The sequence below is a fragment of the Zalophus californianus genome, chromosome X (genome assembly GCF_009762305.2).
Source record: "Zalophus californianus isolate mZalCal1 chromosome X, mZalCal1.pri.v2, whole genome shotgun sequence".
NCBI lineage: Eukaryota > Metazoa > Chordata > Mammalia > Carnivora > Otariidae > Zalophus > Zalophus californianus.
Genome location: NC_045612.1, coordinates 129,298,704 through 129,315,396, shown reverse-complemented (window position 1 = coordinate 129,315,396; position 16,693 = coordinate 129,298,704). Strand labels below are relative to the sequence as shown.

At 60.0% G+C, this 16,693-nt stretch overlaps 1 protein-coding gene across 2 annotated transcripts in view; it reads left to right on the top strand.

Annotated features, from left to right (window-relative positions):
• Positions 1-16,693, top strand: part of LOC113931195 (cohesin subunit SA-2-like) — a 54,370-nt gene that overhangs the window by 6,876 nt on the left and 30,801 nt on the right. The window contains exons 3-9 of one of the 2 annotated variants that reach the window (XM_035725503.1): positions 1,561-1,686; positions 2,062-2,214; positions 2,656-2,752; positions 3,990-4,066; positions 7,356-7,427; positions 12,606-12,810; positions 13,314-13,465. In XM_035725503.1, coding sequence (XP_035581396.1) covers positions 1,561-1,686; positions 2,062-2,214; positions 2,656-2,752; positions 3,990-4,066; positions 7,356-7,427; positions 12,606-12,810; positions 13,314-13,465 — 882 coding nt within the window. Of the gene's footprint in view, positions 1-1,560; positions 1,717-2,061; positions 2,215-2,655; positions 2,753-3,989; positions 4,067-7,355; positions 7,428-12,605; positions 12,811-13,313; positions 13,466-16,693 lie in introns of both variants that reach the window. The other variant, XM_035725502.1, reaches the window with a different exon arrangement.

The following is a 16,693-nucleotide window of genomic DNA, read 5'->3' as shown; positions in this document are numbered from 1 at the left end:
TGGGTTAAAATTTAAAATGATAAAAGGCATTATCTTTAGTGTTGTGTAGGATAGGAAAGAGGGAGCAGTGTAAATATTTCAGGGTGGAGTGAACGGTAAACCAGTTCATGCTACGTCCTTCAGATAACTGGTACCAAAAGCCAAACTTTAGACTTTCTTATTTGAAATCATTACAGACTTGCAAAAGAGTTGCAGAAACAGTACACAAAGTGAGTCTTTTCCTTTCCCCCTGATTGTTCACATTACTATCACACCACGTGTGTGTTGTCTCATCGTCTCTCTGTGTATGTGCACACTTGCAAATTTATCTTCCTGAAGACACGTGAGAGCACATTCCTGAGGCAAGGCCTTTAATGGCACACGTGTCAGTGTGGGGTTCCTACAGGCGGGACCACGTGTGTGTTGCAGTGCAGTTATCGGTGGCAGGGAGCCAACCTGGCCAAGCCCTAGAGCCCTCGGATGTTCTCAGTTATGAAGACCGTGTCATAAGGCCCACCGTGTGGGGGTGTGGGGGTGCAAGGGTGTGGGGGTGCAGGGGTGTGGGGGTGCAAGGGTGTGGGGGTGCAGGGGTGTGGGGGTGCAGGGGTGTGGGGGTGCAGGGGTATGGTGCTAAAATGTGCACTTGTCCCGCAGACCCTCTGTGCCCCAGGGTGGCCCTCGAGGACTCAGTGTCAGCGAGCCCTTGGAGGGTCAGACTTTAGTGGGCAGGGGAGCACTGGGTCGAGGGAGCTGTGGCCCTGGTTCTCTCACTGTGTCCATGCTGGTCCTCATGCAGTCGCTGCAGCTCACTAGGGAAGGTCATGCTGTTGCTGGGCAGCTGTGCCCACTGTCTGCATGTGTGGCCCCAGGTTCTGCCAAGACCCCCAGGTTTCACTGTCGCCATGACTCCCAGGTTCCGCCATCTTTGTGCATGACCCCGGGTTCTTCTGTGACTCCCTTGTTCTGCCCCGTGCACCTGTGACCCCTGGTTCTGGGCTAATCTCCTTGTGCCCTTGAGGCTGTGGTGGTCTCAGCCCTGCTTCTGCTGGGCCCCTGGGCCCCCACCTGCCCCTTAGGACAGGGAGAACTGGCTCACCTGTCCCACAGGACTGACTTCCTCTGACCTTGCTGGTCACTGGCTTGAGCTCCCCATCTCCATCCTGGGCTCTGATCAGTGGGATGATGGGTACCCTATAGCCCTGAGAGACAGCCCTCGGGATTGGCTTCAGAATGGCTTGTTGTCGCCTGGACACGGGTGGTTCACGGCTGTGGCTGCAGCAAGTGGACTGGGTGTGTCATGCTGGGACGAGGACATGGTTGGGGATACGGGCGCGGTGGAAGCGGGTGTATGACCACTCAGCTGAGGTCCTGGTGGATCAGAAGCTCCGGCCGAGGCCTCTGTCCTGCAGCAGCAGTGGGTGACTCGGAGTGGCTGCCCCGCTTGCCCGGGGGCCCCTGGTGGTCATGGGCAGTGGTAGCGGCTACTTCCTGGCCACACTTCCTCAGTCCTGCGATGTAGGGGTCCTGTCGTTAAGCTGGCCTCCATGTATCAGCGCTTCACATCCTACTTTCTGGTTGTAGGTGCAGGAAGGACCCTCGGGGGGCTGGGATGCCAGTGGAAGTGGACCCCGACGGCGAGGGCGGCGCCCATGCAGGAGGCTCAGGAATCAGGCTGGCCAGTTCATCTCTGTGGTGACCCTCTTTGAGGTGATGGCCAGGAGGAGGAGCTCCATACTGGTACTGACCACTGCTGGGAGGGATGCACGGGCTGGGTGGGTTGTGACGTGCTTCTCCACATCAGGCGAGGAGCTGGCTGGCTCCCACACGGATCCTGGAGGCCTTTGTCCCTGCACGGCCTGCCCATCGAACCACCAGTCCACTAGGGCCCCACGGGACCACCAGGGCACTTCCTCTCCCCATCCTGAGACACCACGTCCCCTCCTGAGTCATCAGACACCGTGTCCCCTCCCCATCCTGAGCACATCCCTCTGTCCTGAGACACGGTGCACCCTCCTCGCCCTCCCCGGGACACAGAGCTTCCCATGCAGGGTCCAGCCCCGTCATGGCCTCCTTTGGTTCTAGGCGCAGGGAGCACCCTTGGGGGGCCAGGATGTCAGTGGGCCGGGCACCCGCCGGCGAGGGCGGCCGCCGCGGAAGCACCGCAAGAGGAAAGTAGCCATCACCACAGAGGTGACCCTCTTTGAGATGGTCGCCCTGGGGAAGAACTCGGTGCAGGTACCGCCCGCTGCAGGGTGCGTGCGGTGGGGCGGGTGCGGGGGTGCGGCAGACATGGGGGCCCTCCTGGTGTTTGTCGCTACTCACGCCACACGGAGGCTGGGTGTCCTGGCAGTCGTGGCCGCACCCACTGCTGCCTTGTTCTGCCCGGCCTGCTCAGTGGTCATGTGTGCCCGTCACACGTGCTCGCCACTGCCCATCACATCACCTGATCACACCCGTACACACACGTGCTCACCGCTGCCCGTCACACACGCCCGATCACACACGTACACACACGTGCTCACCGCTGCCTGTCACATGCACCTGATTACACACGTACACACAAGCGCTCACCACTGGGATCATATTCATGATCACACACGTGTCCTCATGGCTGGCTGGTCGGTCCCACGCACCCCATCACACACGTGTGCTCACCACTAGCTGTTGCCCCTGCAGACGGCCGTCGAGGAGTGGGTGCAGTCCTATAAGGTGGACAGGGAGCTGGCCTTGCTGGACCTCATCAGCTTCTTCGTCCAGTGCTGTGGCTGTGAAGGTGAGCCGTGCTCCTGGACCCTCGTGCGTGTCCCCACAGGTGGGCCCGCTGGGCCTGCCTTTCCTGCCCACGTGTGGTTGTAAGAGACTGGGCGGGCTGGGGCTTTTCCAGACGTTGGTTTAGTTTACGTAGGAGACTTGTTATCTCAGAGCGAAGGGTGATTGTCCCCCCAAGGAAAGATCCGTCCACGTCCTGACCCCAGGACCTCAGGATGTGACCTCGTGGAGAAGAAGGACCTTTGGAGTTGTGAGCAGTAAGATAGTCCTTAGGGTGGCCCTAGTCCCACAAGACTTGGCGCTTGCAAGAGGAAGGACATAGGGGCACCTGGGTGGCTCAGTCAGTTAAGTGTGTGACTCTTGGTTTCACCTCAGGTCATGCTCTTAGGCCTGGATCGGGCCCCGAGTCAGGCTTTGTGCTCAGCGGGGCGTCTGCTTGGGATCCTCTCTCTCCCCCTCTCCTTCTGCCTCCTCCCACTCACGCGCTGTCTCTCTCTCTAAAGTCCATAAATAAAATCTTAAAAAAAAGAGAAGGGGAGATGGGGCGCCTGGGTTATGCTGCAAGAAAGCCGGAAGCTGAAGGTCTCCAAGCTGTGTACAAGGGGGCAGGGAGACACACAGAACGTGAACGTTATTCGGTCCTGCCCAGCAGGGGACACGGGCCCTTGCTGCCACGTGGATGGACTTTGAACACATGGTGCTCAGGGACAGATGCAGGCACCTCAGACCACACAGGCTGACCCCATGTGCGCGAAATGTGCAGAACGGGCAGGTCCACAGACGGACGGCACCTCCGCGGTTCCTGGGGCCAGGGAAATGAGAGGCGAGCACCACTGTGGGGAGGTGGGGGCCTCCTACAGTGGGCTGTAGCGATGGGTGACCGCAGTGAGTACACGCACCACTGAGGTTCATACTACGAGTCTGTTGTTCGCTCTGCGCGTTCCATGCCCATCAGTTGTCATCACCAGCGAACAACTGGGGGCTTCGCCCTCCCTCCGGAACCTGACGCAGGGGCTGTGGGGCCAGGACCGGCCTGTCGAGAATCCCCTGCGGCATCTGGCTGGGCGCCCTGAGGGTGTCTCATGAAAGCCCCGTGGCGTTAGACACGCGGGGGCCACCGCACGTGTAGAGCCCAGCCAGTGAGGCTGGATGCAGTGGCTTCGCCGCCCTCTCTCAGGGACGAGGTGGTGTCCCCTAGGAGGAGGGTCGGCTTGAACCACGTTTCCTTCTTTCTCTCGCAGGGATGGTGACGGCCGAGCTGTACCAGAGCAACCAAGGCCAGAACGTGGTGCACAAAATGACCGAGAAGTTTGACCAGGTGGGGCGGGCTCCACGCACTCCGTGAGCCCGGGGCCTGAGGTCACGGGAGCTTCCTCCTGAGCAGCGCTGCCCTCCCCCCTCCCCCGGGCGTGCGGGCTTGCGGTCAGGCCTGGGGGTGGAAGGAGCTGAGGCATGCCCATTTCCTGGGTAGGAGCCGCCCTCCTCTGCTTCCCTGGGAGAAGCGGGCCTCTTGGGGTTCCGCGTTGCTTTCTAAAGACTAACGTGAACCATAAATACGGGGCATTCTGTCACGTACGGGGGAAATACGGCTATAATAAAGTGGAACTCACGTGGCCATCGTGCAGAGAAGAAAGAGAGCGAGGCCGGCAGGTGCCCAGACGTGCTCTGTGCCCGTCCGGACCACCTCCCCGCGGTGACAGGAGTATGTCCTTGAACTGGGTGCTCACAATATTTCGGTGCTCTGGCTTTGCTGCTGCACACGGGCACCCGTGCACACCAGCCCCGCTCTGCCGGGCTTCCAGCTCCGTGCCCGGGAGGCACCAGTGCTCTGTGTGGCGCCTGTGAGGCTCCGTCACACAGACACACAGTTTAAGAAATAATTTATATACACGTGAATAATGTCGAGTAAACGTCCATGTCATGGCTGGGGAATGTTCCGTCGCATGTGTGTGCGTGGTTCATGTCCCCATTCTGCTTCTGATGGCATTCGGGTTGCTTTTGAGCTTTTCCTGTGTATGGCTGTGGACGTGCATGTCCATGGGTCCTGCTGTCCGTGTTCCCGCGTTTGCGTGTAATGAACGTATGCACATTTGACTCTGTGGTGTGAGGCCAGCTTGCTTTCACGGCATCTCCGCGTGTGCGTTAGGCTGCGTGGCTCTGCATCCCCGTCCGTGCTGGCTGCTGGATAGTTTTTGCCAATCTTGTAGTTGTATGCATGGTTTAGTTCCCCGGACTGTTGGTGAGCTCAAGCGCCTCCTTGCATTTTAAAGACGATTTTCTCTTGTTTAACACGTTGTTTTCATTGTGGAAAAATACACCCAGCATACAATTCACTGTCTTAACCAATTCAAGTGCATAGCTCAGCGGCATTGGGCGCCTTCACACTGTTGTGCGACTATCCCCACCATCCGTCTCCAGAACTTTCCATCATCCCAACTTGAAAGTCTGTCCCCATGAGACACCATCTCCCGGTCTCCCAACCCCGGTCCCTGGCCCCACCATCTACTCTCTGTCTCTGTGGATGGGACTCCTCTAGGGACCCCGTGTACGTGCAGTCCCACAGGATGTGTCCTTCTGTGTCGGGCTCATGTCCTCAAGCTCCATCCACGTCCTAGCAGGTGCAGAACGTCCTTCCTCTTCAAGGCTGCGTCATGTTCCACTGTGTGCGAACTCATCCCTTCAGCGAACAGACGGCTTATCTACAAAATTTCTCACATCTTAAAATACCTAGAAAGTGTCTTCAGAAAGTCTTGTGAATCAAGTCCGTGAACAGTAACTGTTTTCTTTTAACTTTTTATTTGGAACAACATTAAACGTAAGAAAAGAAGAATACATAAACTTCACCTGCATTCAGCAACTAATGCTCTGCTGTCTTCAGCTTATCCCCCATGTGTGCACGTGTGTCTCTGTGCCGTGCGTGCACACGCGTGTGCACTGTGCACGTGAGCAAGCGAATGCATGTGTGTGCACCATCTTCAGCTTATGCCCCATGCGTGCACGTGTGTCTCTGTGCCGTGCATGCACACGCGTGTGCACTGTGCACGTGAGCAAGCGAATGCATGTGTGTGTGCTGTATTCAGCTTATCCTTCATGCGTGCATGTATGCCTCTGTGCCGTGCATGCACACGTGTGTGCACTGTCCATGTGAGCAAATGTACATGGGTGTGTGCCATCTTCAGCTTATGCCCCATGCATGCTTGTATGCCTCTGTGCCATGCACACATGCGCGTGTGCACTGTGCACGTGAGCGAGCGAGTGCATCTGTGTGTGCTGTCTTCAGCTTATCCCCCATGTGTGCCTCTGTGCCGTGCATGCACGCGCGTGTGCACTGTCGGTGTGAGCAAGTGCATGTGGGTGTGTGCCATCTTTGCCTTATCACCCATGCTTGCGCATGTGCCTCTGCTGTGCATGCACACGCGTGTGCACTGTGCCTGTGAGCAAATGCACGTGGGTGTGCGCCGTCTTCAGCTTATCCCCACGCATGCACGTGTGCCTGTGATGTGAATGCACGCGAGCGAGCAAATGCATGTGTGCACGTGTGAGTGTGTGTGTGCAGGTCCATGCATATGCACAGGTGTGTTTGCCGCCGTGTGTGTTCACCAGAACCGCCCGTAAGGGGGCTGCAGACTGAACTGGGCCCTGACTGTGTCCTCCTGTGTGGCCGTGAGCGCTCCCATGAGACCGTGGTCCTGTCCTCACTCTCAGGCACTCTTAAGTCACTGGAGGACAACACCCGTGCGAAGGATCTGCATACGTTACCATGCCTGTCTCAGGAATGTCCTTCACGTTTGTTTGTGTCCCGTTCAGGGTCCCGCTAAAGTCCCTACATGACATTTAGCCATCTGTGCCCGGGCTCCCTTGAAGCCCACAGGTTTGGCAGTTCGGAGAGCCCAGGCCCATAATTGAGGAGGATGCGCCTACTTGCTTCCGGCCTCTGTGTCCCTGAAATTAGCTCCTTACTTGGGGTCCCTCAGCATGTCCCTGACTCGATTGGGCCTCTTTCCTCAGAGAGCTCCCGTCACCAGATCAGGGTCCCGTTCGGTCTCCCCCCACCTCTGAAGCAGCAGTAGGGGCTTTGCCAGCCCCTCAGCCTGTGTGCCTCATGGGAGACCCTGCGCTTCCCAAAGAGCAGGCCCCTGGACACGTTGTAGGGAAATGCCATAGTGTGCAGGGCCCACAGCGGGCAGGGTGACATGCACAGCCACGGCACTGGCCGTATGGAGATGTGGCCAGCGAGCACGAGAGGCTCCGATGCTCCCGGGTCCTCTGTGCAGAGTGGCGTCTCCCCATGCTGGCTTCCAGAGATGACACGTGCATGCTCTGAGTGCCAGCCGAGTACACGAAGTGGCTGAGCGCCGCAGACGCAGTCCGTCTGCACGGCTCCCGAGGACACTGACGTGAAGGTGGACGTGAACTGCTGTTGTGGAGACAGGCCGTGCATGCTGTCGGCTGCTCGGAGCCGTTCCCCCCCCTCACCCACGGGCCTCGGCCTCCAGGGGGGATGCAGACCAGCTCCCAGCACCCTGTGCTGCATGGGCCTGTCCTGCCGGGACGCGCTGCAGCCGGGGACGGGGGACTTGACCGGCACGTCTCGTCTGTCCTTGCAGGAGACCGGGCTGTACTACAAGAAGTTTCTGGCCTACCCCTGGATCCTGACCATCATGTGGCCAGAGAAACTGGTAACACACATTCCACTGTTTAAGAGTGGGGTGATTCTGTGTGGCTTCCCGGCACACCCGAGGCTGACGGAGCCCCGGGTGGTTCCTGTGGAGTTCCCAGCACGGGGTGGGCACCCTGATCACCGACGAGGGACTGCAGCCGTGAGCCTGGCTCCCACGGGAGCCGCCCCGAGCCGGCCCTGTGGACAGGGTCCTGCTGGCACAGTGCATGCAGACCTCACTCTATCCGGACTGCGGCGAGGGGGGCTCGGGCTGACCTGACCCCGTCCTGTCCACACTGAGTGCAGTAGAGCCTCCGAGTCTTGTCCACAATGCGACAGGACCTGACTGCGCTCAGTCCACACTGAGTGCACTTAGGTCCCATGGTGTGTTGCTTTAATTGACAAGGTGAAGCCAGACTCCGTGTGCAGTGGGACAGTCAGACTTGACCTGTCCTGCAAAAGTGACTTCATCCAGTGAGTTCTGTCCACACTGGGATAATCTGACCAGAGCGAGTTCATCTATACTGGCACATTTAGACCCGACAGTGTTCTTTCTACTCTGTGTTATGGAAACTGACTCTTCTCTCTACACTGGCACATTTAGACCAGATCGTGTTCTGTCTACACTGTGTCATGGAGTCCTGACGTGTACTGTCTACACTGGCTCATTTAGATCTGATCATGTTTTGTCTACACCGTGTCATGGAGCCCTGACTGTGTTCCGTCTACACTGGCGCATTTAGACTTCATCATGTTTTGTCTACACTGGGACATTTAGACCAGAGTGTGTTCTGTCTACACTGGCACATTTAGACCTGAAAGTGTTCTTTCTACTCTGTGTCATGGAAACTGACTCCTCTCTACACTGGCACATTTAGATCTCATCATGCTCTGTCTGCCCTGGGATGTTTAGACCTGACAGTGTTCTGTCTACACTGGCTCATTTAGATCTGATCTTGTTTTGTCTACACCATGTCACGGAGCCCTGTGTTCTGTCTGCACTGGCACATTTAGACTTGATCATGTTTTGTCTACACTGGGACATTTAGACCAGAGTGTGTTTTGTCTACACTGGCACACTTAGACTGAAAGTGTTCTTTCTACTCTGTGTCATGGAAACTGACTCTTCTCTCTGCACTGGCACATTTAGATCTCATTATGCTCTGTCTACACCGGGATGTTTAGACCTGACAGTGTTCTGTCTACATTGCGTCATGGAGCCCTGACTGTGTTCTGTCTACACTGGCACATTTAGACTTGATCATGTTGTGTCTACACTGTATCTTGGAAACCTGACTGTTTTGTCTACGCTGATCATGTTTGTCTACACTGGCATATTGAGACCTGTTCATGTTTTGTCTATGCTGTGTCATGAAGCCCTGACTGTGTTCTGTCCATACTGTGTCATGGAGATCTGACTGTATTCTGTCTACACTGGCACATTTAGACCCGACCATGTTTGTCTACACTGTGTCACGGAGACCTGACTGTTCCATCTACACTGGCACATTTAGACTGGATTGTGTTCCATCTACACTGGCACATTTAGATCTGATTGTGTTTTGTCTACACTGTGTCATGGAGACCTGACTGTTGGGTCTACACTGGCACATTTAGCCCTGATCATGTTCCGTCTACACTGGCACATTTGAACCTGATTGTGTTTTGTCTATGCTGTGTCATGGAGCCCTGACTGTGTTCTGTCCACACATTTAGAGCTGACCATGTTCTGTGTAGTCTGTCCTGTAGTCTCTGCGTGCTGTTGTGATGGTCACTGTTGGAATGACCCAAGCCGTCAGGGTTTCTGTGGCCGTCTGCATCTGGGTGGAGAAGGGTAGAACAGGAGCTGTTGTAGGGTGCCATGTGGCCGGCCCCTGGCACAGCAACTGCAGGTGTCCTGTGGCTGGAGATTCACCTGGTGTCCTTCATATCATTCATTCCTCACCATCTCATGTGTGCAGACGAGATACCATGTATTAGCGCACTTCACAACGAGGGTGTGGGAGGGTTTCTCACAAAGTGCACTGAGTTTGGGGAGTGAGGACTGACCTTGCAGACCCGGTTAGTGACCTGGTCTAGCCTCGGAATGGAGGGGTGTCTCAGGACATGTTTGTAACCCCGTAGGTGACTTGGTCCAGCCTCGGGATGGGGGGTTTCGGGACATGTGTGTAACCCCGTTAGTGACTTGGTCTAGCCTCGGAATGGGGGTGTGTGCGTGGATAGAGGCAAGAGGCAGGTTGTCCCGATGAACGTCTTGCCGTGTGCATGGATAGAGGCTGGAGGCGGGTTGTCCCGATGAATGTCTTGCTGTGTGTGTGGATAGAGGCTGGAGGCGGGTTGTCCCAATGAATGTCTTGCCGTGTGTGTGGATAGAGGCTGGAGGCCGGTTCCCCTGATGAACATCTTGCCATGTGCGTGGATAGCAGCTGGAGGTGGCTTGTCGCAATGAACATCTTGCCATGTGCATGGATAGAAGATGGAGGCCCATTCTCCTGATGAATGTCTTGCCGTGCGCATGGATAGAGACTGGAGGCTGGTTCTCCTGATCACCCCTTGCCATGCGCATGGATAGAGACTGGAGGCCGGTTCTCCTGATCACCCCTTGCCGTGCACATGGATAGAGACTGGAGGCCTGTTCTCCTGATGAATGTCTTGCCGTGTGCGTGGATAGAGACTGGAGGCTGGTTCTCCTGATCACCCCTTGCCGTGCGCAAGGATAGAGACTGGAGGCCTGTTCTCCTGATGAACGTCTTGCCGTGTGTGTGGATAGAGACTGGAGGCCTGTTCTCCTGATGAACATCTTGCCGTGTGCGTGGATAGAGACTGGAGGCCGGTTCCCCTGGTGAACGTCTTGCCGTGTGCATGGATAGAGGCTGGAGGCCCATTCTCCTGATGAATGTCTTGCCGTGTGCGTGGATAGAGGCCATAGGCCGGTTCTCCTGATCACCCCTTGCCGTGCGCATGGATAGAGACTGGAGGCCTGTTCTGATGAACGTCTTGCCGTGTGCGTGGATAGAGACTGGAGGCCGGTTCTCCTAATGAACGTCTTGCCGTGTGCGTGGATAGAGACTGGAGGCCGGTTCTCCTGATGAACATCTTGCCGTGTGCATGGATAGAGGCTGGAGGCCCGTTCTCCTGATGCACCCCTTGCCGTACGCATGGATAGAGCCTGGAGGCTGGTTCTCCTGATCACCCCTTGCCGTCCACATGGATAGAGACTGGAGGCCTGTTCTGATGAACGTCTTGCCGTGTGTGTGGATAGAGACTGGAGGCCGGTTCTCCTGATGAATGTCTTGCCATGTGCGTGGATAGAGGCTGGAGGCCGGTTCTCCTGATGAACCCCTTGCCGCACGTGTGGAAAGAGACTGGAGGCGGGTTGTCTGATGACTTGATTGCGGGGCACATGAAGGAAAGAGGCAGGAAGGCTGATGGGTGGCTGGTGAGCTGTGCCGTCCACACCTGCAAGCCCACAGTGATCTCTTCCCTTTCCCATTCCCCGCCCCTGACTCCGCCCCTGGCAGAGTCACTGGAGTTTCTTGTCAGCTCAGCAGGAGCAGGAATGTGCTAAGTCCCCAAAGTGCCAAAGCATGCTTTTAAGTACCTTTCACGTTTGCAATGAATATTTACAGCACCTGAAATCAGCCAGAACCAGAGTGAAAAACAGGAGGGCCTGGCTTCTCTGGGATGAGTGTTGGAGAGGTGCCTGCACGCTTTCCTCAGGGTGACCTGAGGTCCTAGAGACCCGGCTCCTTCCCACACGTGGGGGTCCACCCACACAGCCTACAGACCTGACCAGGGGACGTGGGACCATTCGTCGAGGTGCAGGGTGTGGGAGAGGTGGGGTGATCCTTGTGGGTGTGGATATGTGACCCCCAAGTTCTGGGTCTCAGGGGGTTGGGGTCAGCGGGTGAGTGTGTATATCTGATCCCCGCTAGGTGCAGGGTCTGGGAGAGCTGGGGTCACTGTGGTGGGTGTGGATATGTGAGCCCCCCAATGCAGGAATGGGAGTGTGGGCACCCTGTGTCAGAGTGGATGTGTGACCCCAGGTGCAGGGTCTGGGAGATTGGGGTCACCCTAGGTCAGAGTGGATGTGTCACCCCCCCAGCTGCAGGTCTGGGAGATTGGGGGTCACCCTGGGTCAGAGTAGATTTGTCACCCCCCCAAGTGCAAGTCTGGGAGATTGAGGGTCAGCCTGTGTCAGAGTGGATGTGTGACCCCCCCCAGGTGCAGGTCTGGGAGATTGGGGGTCACCCTGTGTTTGGATGCGTGCGTGTCCCCCCCAGGTGCAGGGTCTGGGAGATTTCGAGTCACCCTAGGTCAGAGTGGATGTGTCACCCCCCTAGGTGCAGGGTCTGGGAGATTTGGGGTCACCCTGTGTCAGAGTGGACATGTGACCTCCCTAGGTATAGGGTCTGGGAGATTTGGGGTCACCCTGTGTCAGAGTGGATGCGTGACCCTCCCAGGTGCAGGGTCTGGGAGATTGGGGGTCACCCTATGTCAGAATGGACGCATGACCCTCCCCAGGTGTAGGTCTGGGAGATTTGGGGTCACCATGTGTCAGAGTGGATGTATGACCCCCCAAGTGCAGGTCTGGGAGATTTAGGGTCACCCTGTGTCAGAGTGAATGTGTGACCCCCCAGGTGCAGGTCTGAGAGATTGGGGGTCACCCTGGGTCAGAGTAGATGTGTCACCCCCCCCAAGTGTAAGTCTGGTAGATTGAGGGTCAGCCTGTGTCAGAGTGGATGTGTGACCCCCCCCCAGGTGCAGGGTCTGGGATATTGGGGGGTTACCCTGTGTTTGGATGCGTGCCTGTCCCCCCCAGGTGCAGGTCTGGGAGATTGGGGGTCAGCCTGTGTCAGAGTGGACGTGTGACCCCCCCCCCAGGTGCAGGTGTGGGAGATTGAGGGCCACCCTAGGTCAGAGTAGACGTGTCATCTCCCCAGGTGCAGGTCTGGGATATGGGGGGTCACCCTGTGTTTGGATGTGTGCCTGTCCCCTGCAGGTGCAGGTCTGGGAGATTGGGGGTCAGCCCGGGTCAGAGTGGACGTGTGACCCCCCCCCAAGTGCAGGCTCAGCGTGTGGTCATGTGACCCAGAGTCCCTTGTGCAGGAGCAGAGCTCCATGTCGTGATGGTGGGATGGGCCCAGACCCGGTACAGTGTCTGAGCCCCTCTTCCCTTGTTCTGTGTTGAGCACAGCAGAATGACTTTTACCCCATCGTGGGGCCAGGGCCCTTCTGGAAAAGGTTTCGGGTGAACTTCTGTGAGTTCACAGAGCTGCTGGTGCACCAGACGCACTCCTCGGTGCTGTGTGACGGACACCTCATGCACACAGTGATCTGCATGCTCAGCGGCCTCACCAACTCCGCCGTGTACAGCCTGCGGCACACCAGCTCCCTGGCAGGTGACAGGCTGCACAAGGACCTGCTGGCTTGGGGGCAGGGAGGGGCCGTGGGCCTGGGGGGCAGGTGACACGCTGCACACGGCCCAGCCCGGGGGCTCGTGCTGGCTAGGGGGCAGGGAGGGGCTGCGGGTCCGGGGCCACGGAGCCACAGGACATGGAGGGCAGGGGCCCGAGGACATGGGGGCAGGGGCCATGGGACCAGGGGCAGGGAGGGGCCATGGGGGAAGGGGCCACGGGGGCAGGGGCCACGGGACACGAACACAGATGTGTTCTCGGGGCCGTGTACATGCTCATCATGGACGGGCGACCATACCCATTCTTGTGACCCAGCAAGGAGCGGGTCGCGGCAGGCCCTCCAGCCGCCCCGACCTCCCAGCCCCTTTCACCCCCAGACCCAGTCTGAGTACCTGGCAGAACGGTCGCTCCTGTGGGAGGTGGAGCCCAGCACTGGGGTCACGGCCCTGGGGTCCCAGCCCCAGGGTCACGGCCCGCTCTGCTGGCAGCCATGAAGCTGCTGACGGCGCTGGCCAGCGTGAACCAGGGCATCTGCACGGGCAGGCGCACGGCCCAGCGGCTGTACGAGATCGAGAGCATCACAAAGCTCAAGGGCAGACACAAGTACTACATGGAGCTGCTGGACCAGCGCAGACACCAGGTGCCGACGGGCCGGCTGGGGTCACTGCGGGCGGGAGGGGGTGCATCGGAGATGGGGGGACGCAGGGGTGAGCACTACACTGCGCAGGGGGGAGGGAGGGTCCCAGACGGAGGCGGGGCGCAAGTACTGCATGGAGCTGTTGGACCAGCGCAGACACGAGGGGCGGGACCGGAGGGCTGGGGTCACCGCGGGGGGGAGGGGGTGCATCGGAGATGGGGCGACGCAGGGGTGAGGACGTACTGTGCGCGGGGGAGGGAGGGTGCACCCGGGATGGGGGGACGCAGGGGTGAGCACTACAGTGCGCAGGGGGGAGGGAGGGTCCACCCTGGAGAGGAGGCAGGGGACCCAGGTGTGAGGACAGCACCTGGTGCAGAGAGGCAGGGAGCCTACCTGGGAGCCTGGGCTTGGCCCGCCCCCTTGGCTCCAGGCCTCCCCCCGGCCCCGCCCCTCGGCCCCAGGCCCCGCCCCCGCCCGGGCTGCCCCACGGCCTGTATGGGTTCCTGCTCCGTCAGCGGGGCGGCTGTGGCCGTGTGCAGTAGCGCCTGGTCCCCCAGGCCTTGTGACCATTCTCCGGTGTTAGGGTGTCCCCACAACACGGCAGCAGGCGGGGGCGCGGAAAGCACAGCGTGGGCCCCCCAGTCGCTCCACATCCCGGCTCCAGGTTCCAGCTGGCCTCCCGGGGGGGGTGGTGTCCTCTGGGGACACGCAGGTGGACCTCCACGCCCCTGGCTCAGTTACAGTTCTGTTCTGTCGTTTGTGGGTTCAGTATGTTCAAACTGCGACTCCTGCGTCCTCTGTGTCCCTCCCCGCGGCTTCTGTGCCCCCCACAGCCCGCGGCTTGTGTCCCCCCACCCGCGCCTTCTGTGTCCCCCCGCGGCTTGTGTCCCCCTGCGGCTTGTGTCCCCCCCTGCGGCTTCTGTGTCGCCCCGCGGCTTGTGTCCCCCCCCACCCGGCCTTCTGTGTCCCCCTGCGGCTTGTGTCCCCCCCGCGGCTTCTGTGCCCCCTACACCCCGCGGCTTGTGTCCCCCCCGCGGCTTCTGTGCCCCCCACAGCCCGCGGCTTGTGTCCCCCCCGCGGCTTCTGTGCCCCCCACACCCCGCGGCTTGTGTCCCCCCTGCGGCTTCTGTGCCCCCCACACCCCGCGGCTTGTGTACCCCCCGCGGCTTCTGTGCCCCCCACACCCCGCGGCTTGTGTCCCCCCCCCCACCCGGCCTTCTGTGTCCCCCTGCGGCTTGTGTCCCCCCCGCGGCTTCTGTGCCCCCTACACCCCGCGGCTTGTGTCCCCCCCGCGGCTTCTGTGCCCCCCACAGCCCGCGGCTTGTGTCCCCCCCGTGGCTTCTGTGCCCCCCACAGCCCGCGGCTTGTGTCCCCCCCGCGGCTTCTGTGCCCCCCACAGCCCGCGGCTTGTGTCCCCCCCGCGGCTTCTGTGCCCCCCACAGCCCGCGGCTTGTGTCCCCCCCACCCGCGCCTGCTGTGTCCCTCCGCGGCTTGTGTCCCCCCCACCCGGCCTTCTGTGTCCCCCCGCGGTTTGTGTCCCTCCCCGCGGCTTGTGTGCCCCCCACACCCCGCCGCTTCTGTGCCCCCCACACCCTGTGTGTCCCTCCTGCAACTTCTGTGTCGCCCCTGCGCCCTCTGTGTCCGCCCCACACCCGTGTCCCCCCCGCGCCCTGTGTCTCCCCTCCCGCGTCCATCTGTGTCGTTCCCCCCGCCCGCGTCCTCTGATCCCGCACGCGCACCTCTGCGCACACAGGAGGTCACGTCTTTGGGGGCACCCACAGTTCCGGGGCTGCAGAAGCCCTTTTGCAGAAACACAGTGGTGCACACGGGGTAGGGTTCCCCTGCGCAGGAGCAGTCCTCCACCCCGCCCTGCGCCCCGCCCACTCACCGCCTGCACCCCTTCACCTCTGCCCCCCGCCCTGTCACCCCTTCACCCCTGCCTCCTACCCTCACCCTGTTACCCCTTCACCTCCTGCCCCTCACCCCGCATGCCTCCACCCCTGTCCCCCCTCATCCCAGCACCCCTTCACCCCTGTCCTGAGCCCCACCAATCCCTTTGTCCCCAGCCCCACCGCGCGGCCCCCTCCCATCCTCACCCTGTGTCCCGTCACCCCCACCCCTCACCCCTGCCCCTCACCCCCCAATCCTGTGCCCTGCCACCCCCACCCCTTACCTTGTCATCACCCCTCTGCTCCTGCCCCACTCCCTTCGTCCCATCAGCTCTTCACCCTCACCCCATCCCCCTGTACACCTTCACCCCCCCGCTCCTCACCCCATCACCCCTACCCCCTTCACCCCATCACCCCCACCCCTTCACCCCCAGCACTCATCCTGTCACCTCCAGCCCTCACCCCGTGACATCTTCATGCCTGCCCCTCAGCCCACTGCCCCACACCCGTCACGCCTTCACCCTGCCCCTCACCCCGTCCCTCACCCTATCACCCCTTTACCACCATTTCACTTACCCTGCCACCCCATCACTCCCACCCTTGACCCCATCACTCTATATCCCGTCACCACTGCCGGTCACCCCGTCACCCCTTCCTCACCTCTCACCCCGGCCCTTCACCCTGTCACCCCATACCCCTTCACCCCTCACCCCTTCATTCCCACCCCCTAAGCTCCTCCATCACCCCTTTGCCCCACCCCTCACCGCATCACCCCATGCCCCTTGATCCCCAACCCTTACTCCTTTGTTCCCGCCCCTAACCCCCACCCCTCACCCCTTCATTCCCCCCCACCCTGCACCCTTCCCGCCCCCCACTCCTCACCCCCCTCTACCTTTACTGCCCCCCCAGCCCCTTCACCTCCATCCTTCATTCCATTGCTCTGTCCCACTTCACCCCTGCCCCCTCCCCTTCACTTTTTTGCCCCCACCCTGCACCCCCACACCCCCACCTCTGGCCTTTTCACCCCCCTGCCCCTTCAACCCACCCTCCTACCTTGTCACCCCATACCCCTTCACCCCTGCCCTCCAGCCCATGCCCCTTCCTGCCCACCCCATGCCCCTTTTCCCCCACCCACATCCCTTCACCCGCACACCCCTCACCCTCACCACTCGCCCCTGCATCCCTGCCCTGTACGTGCACGTGTGTGCATCGACACTGTGTGTGGAGGGCACAGCAGGCTTAGATCAGAGCAGGCGGCAGGGTCTGCGGCCCTGTGGTGGCAGAACCGTCCAGGTACAGGATGCAGATGCACGGTGAGGGGCGACCACCCAGAGGGCCGCGT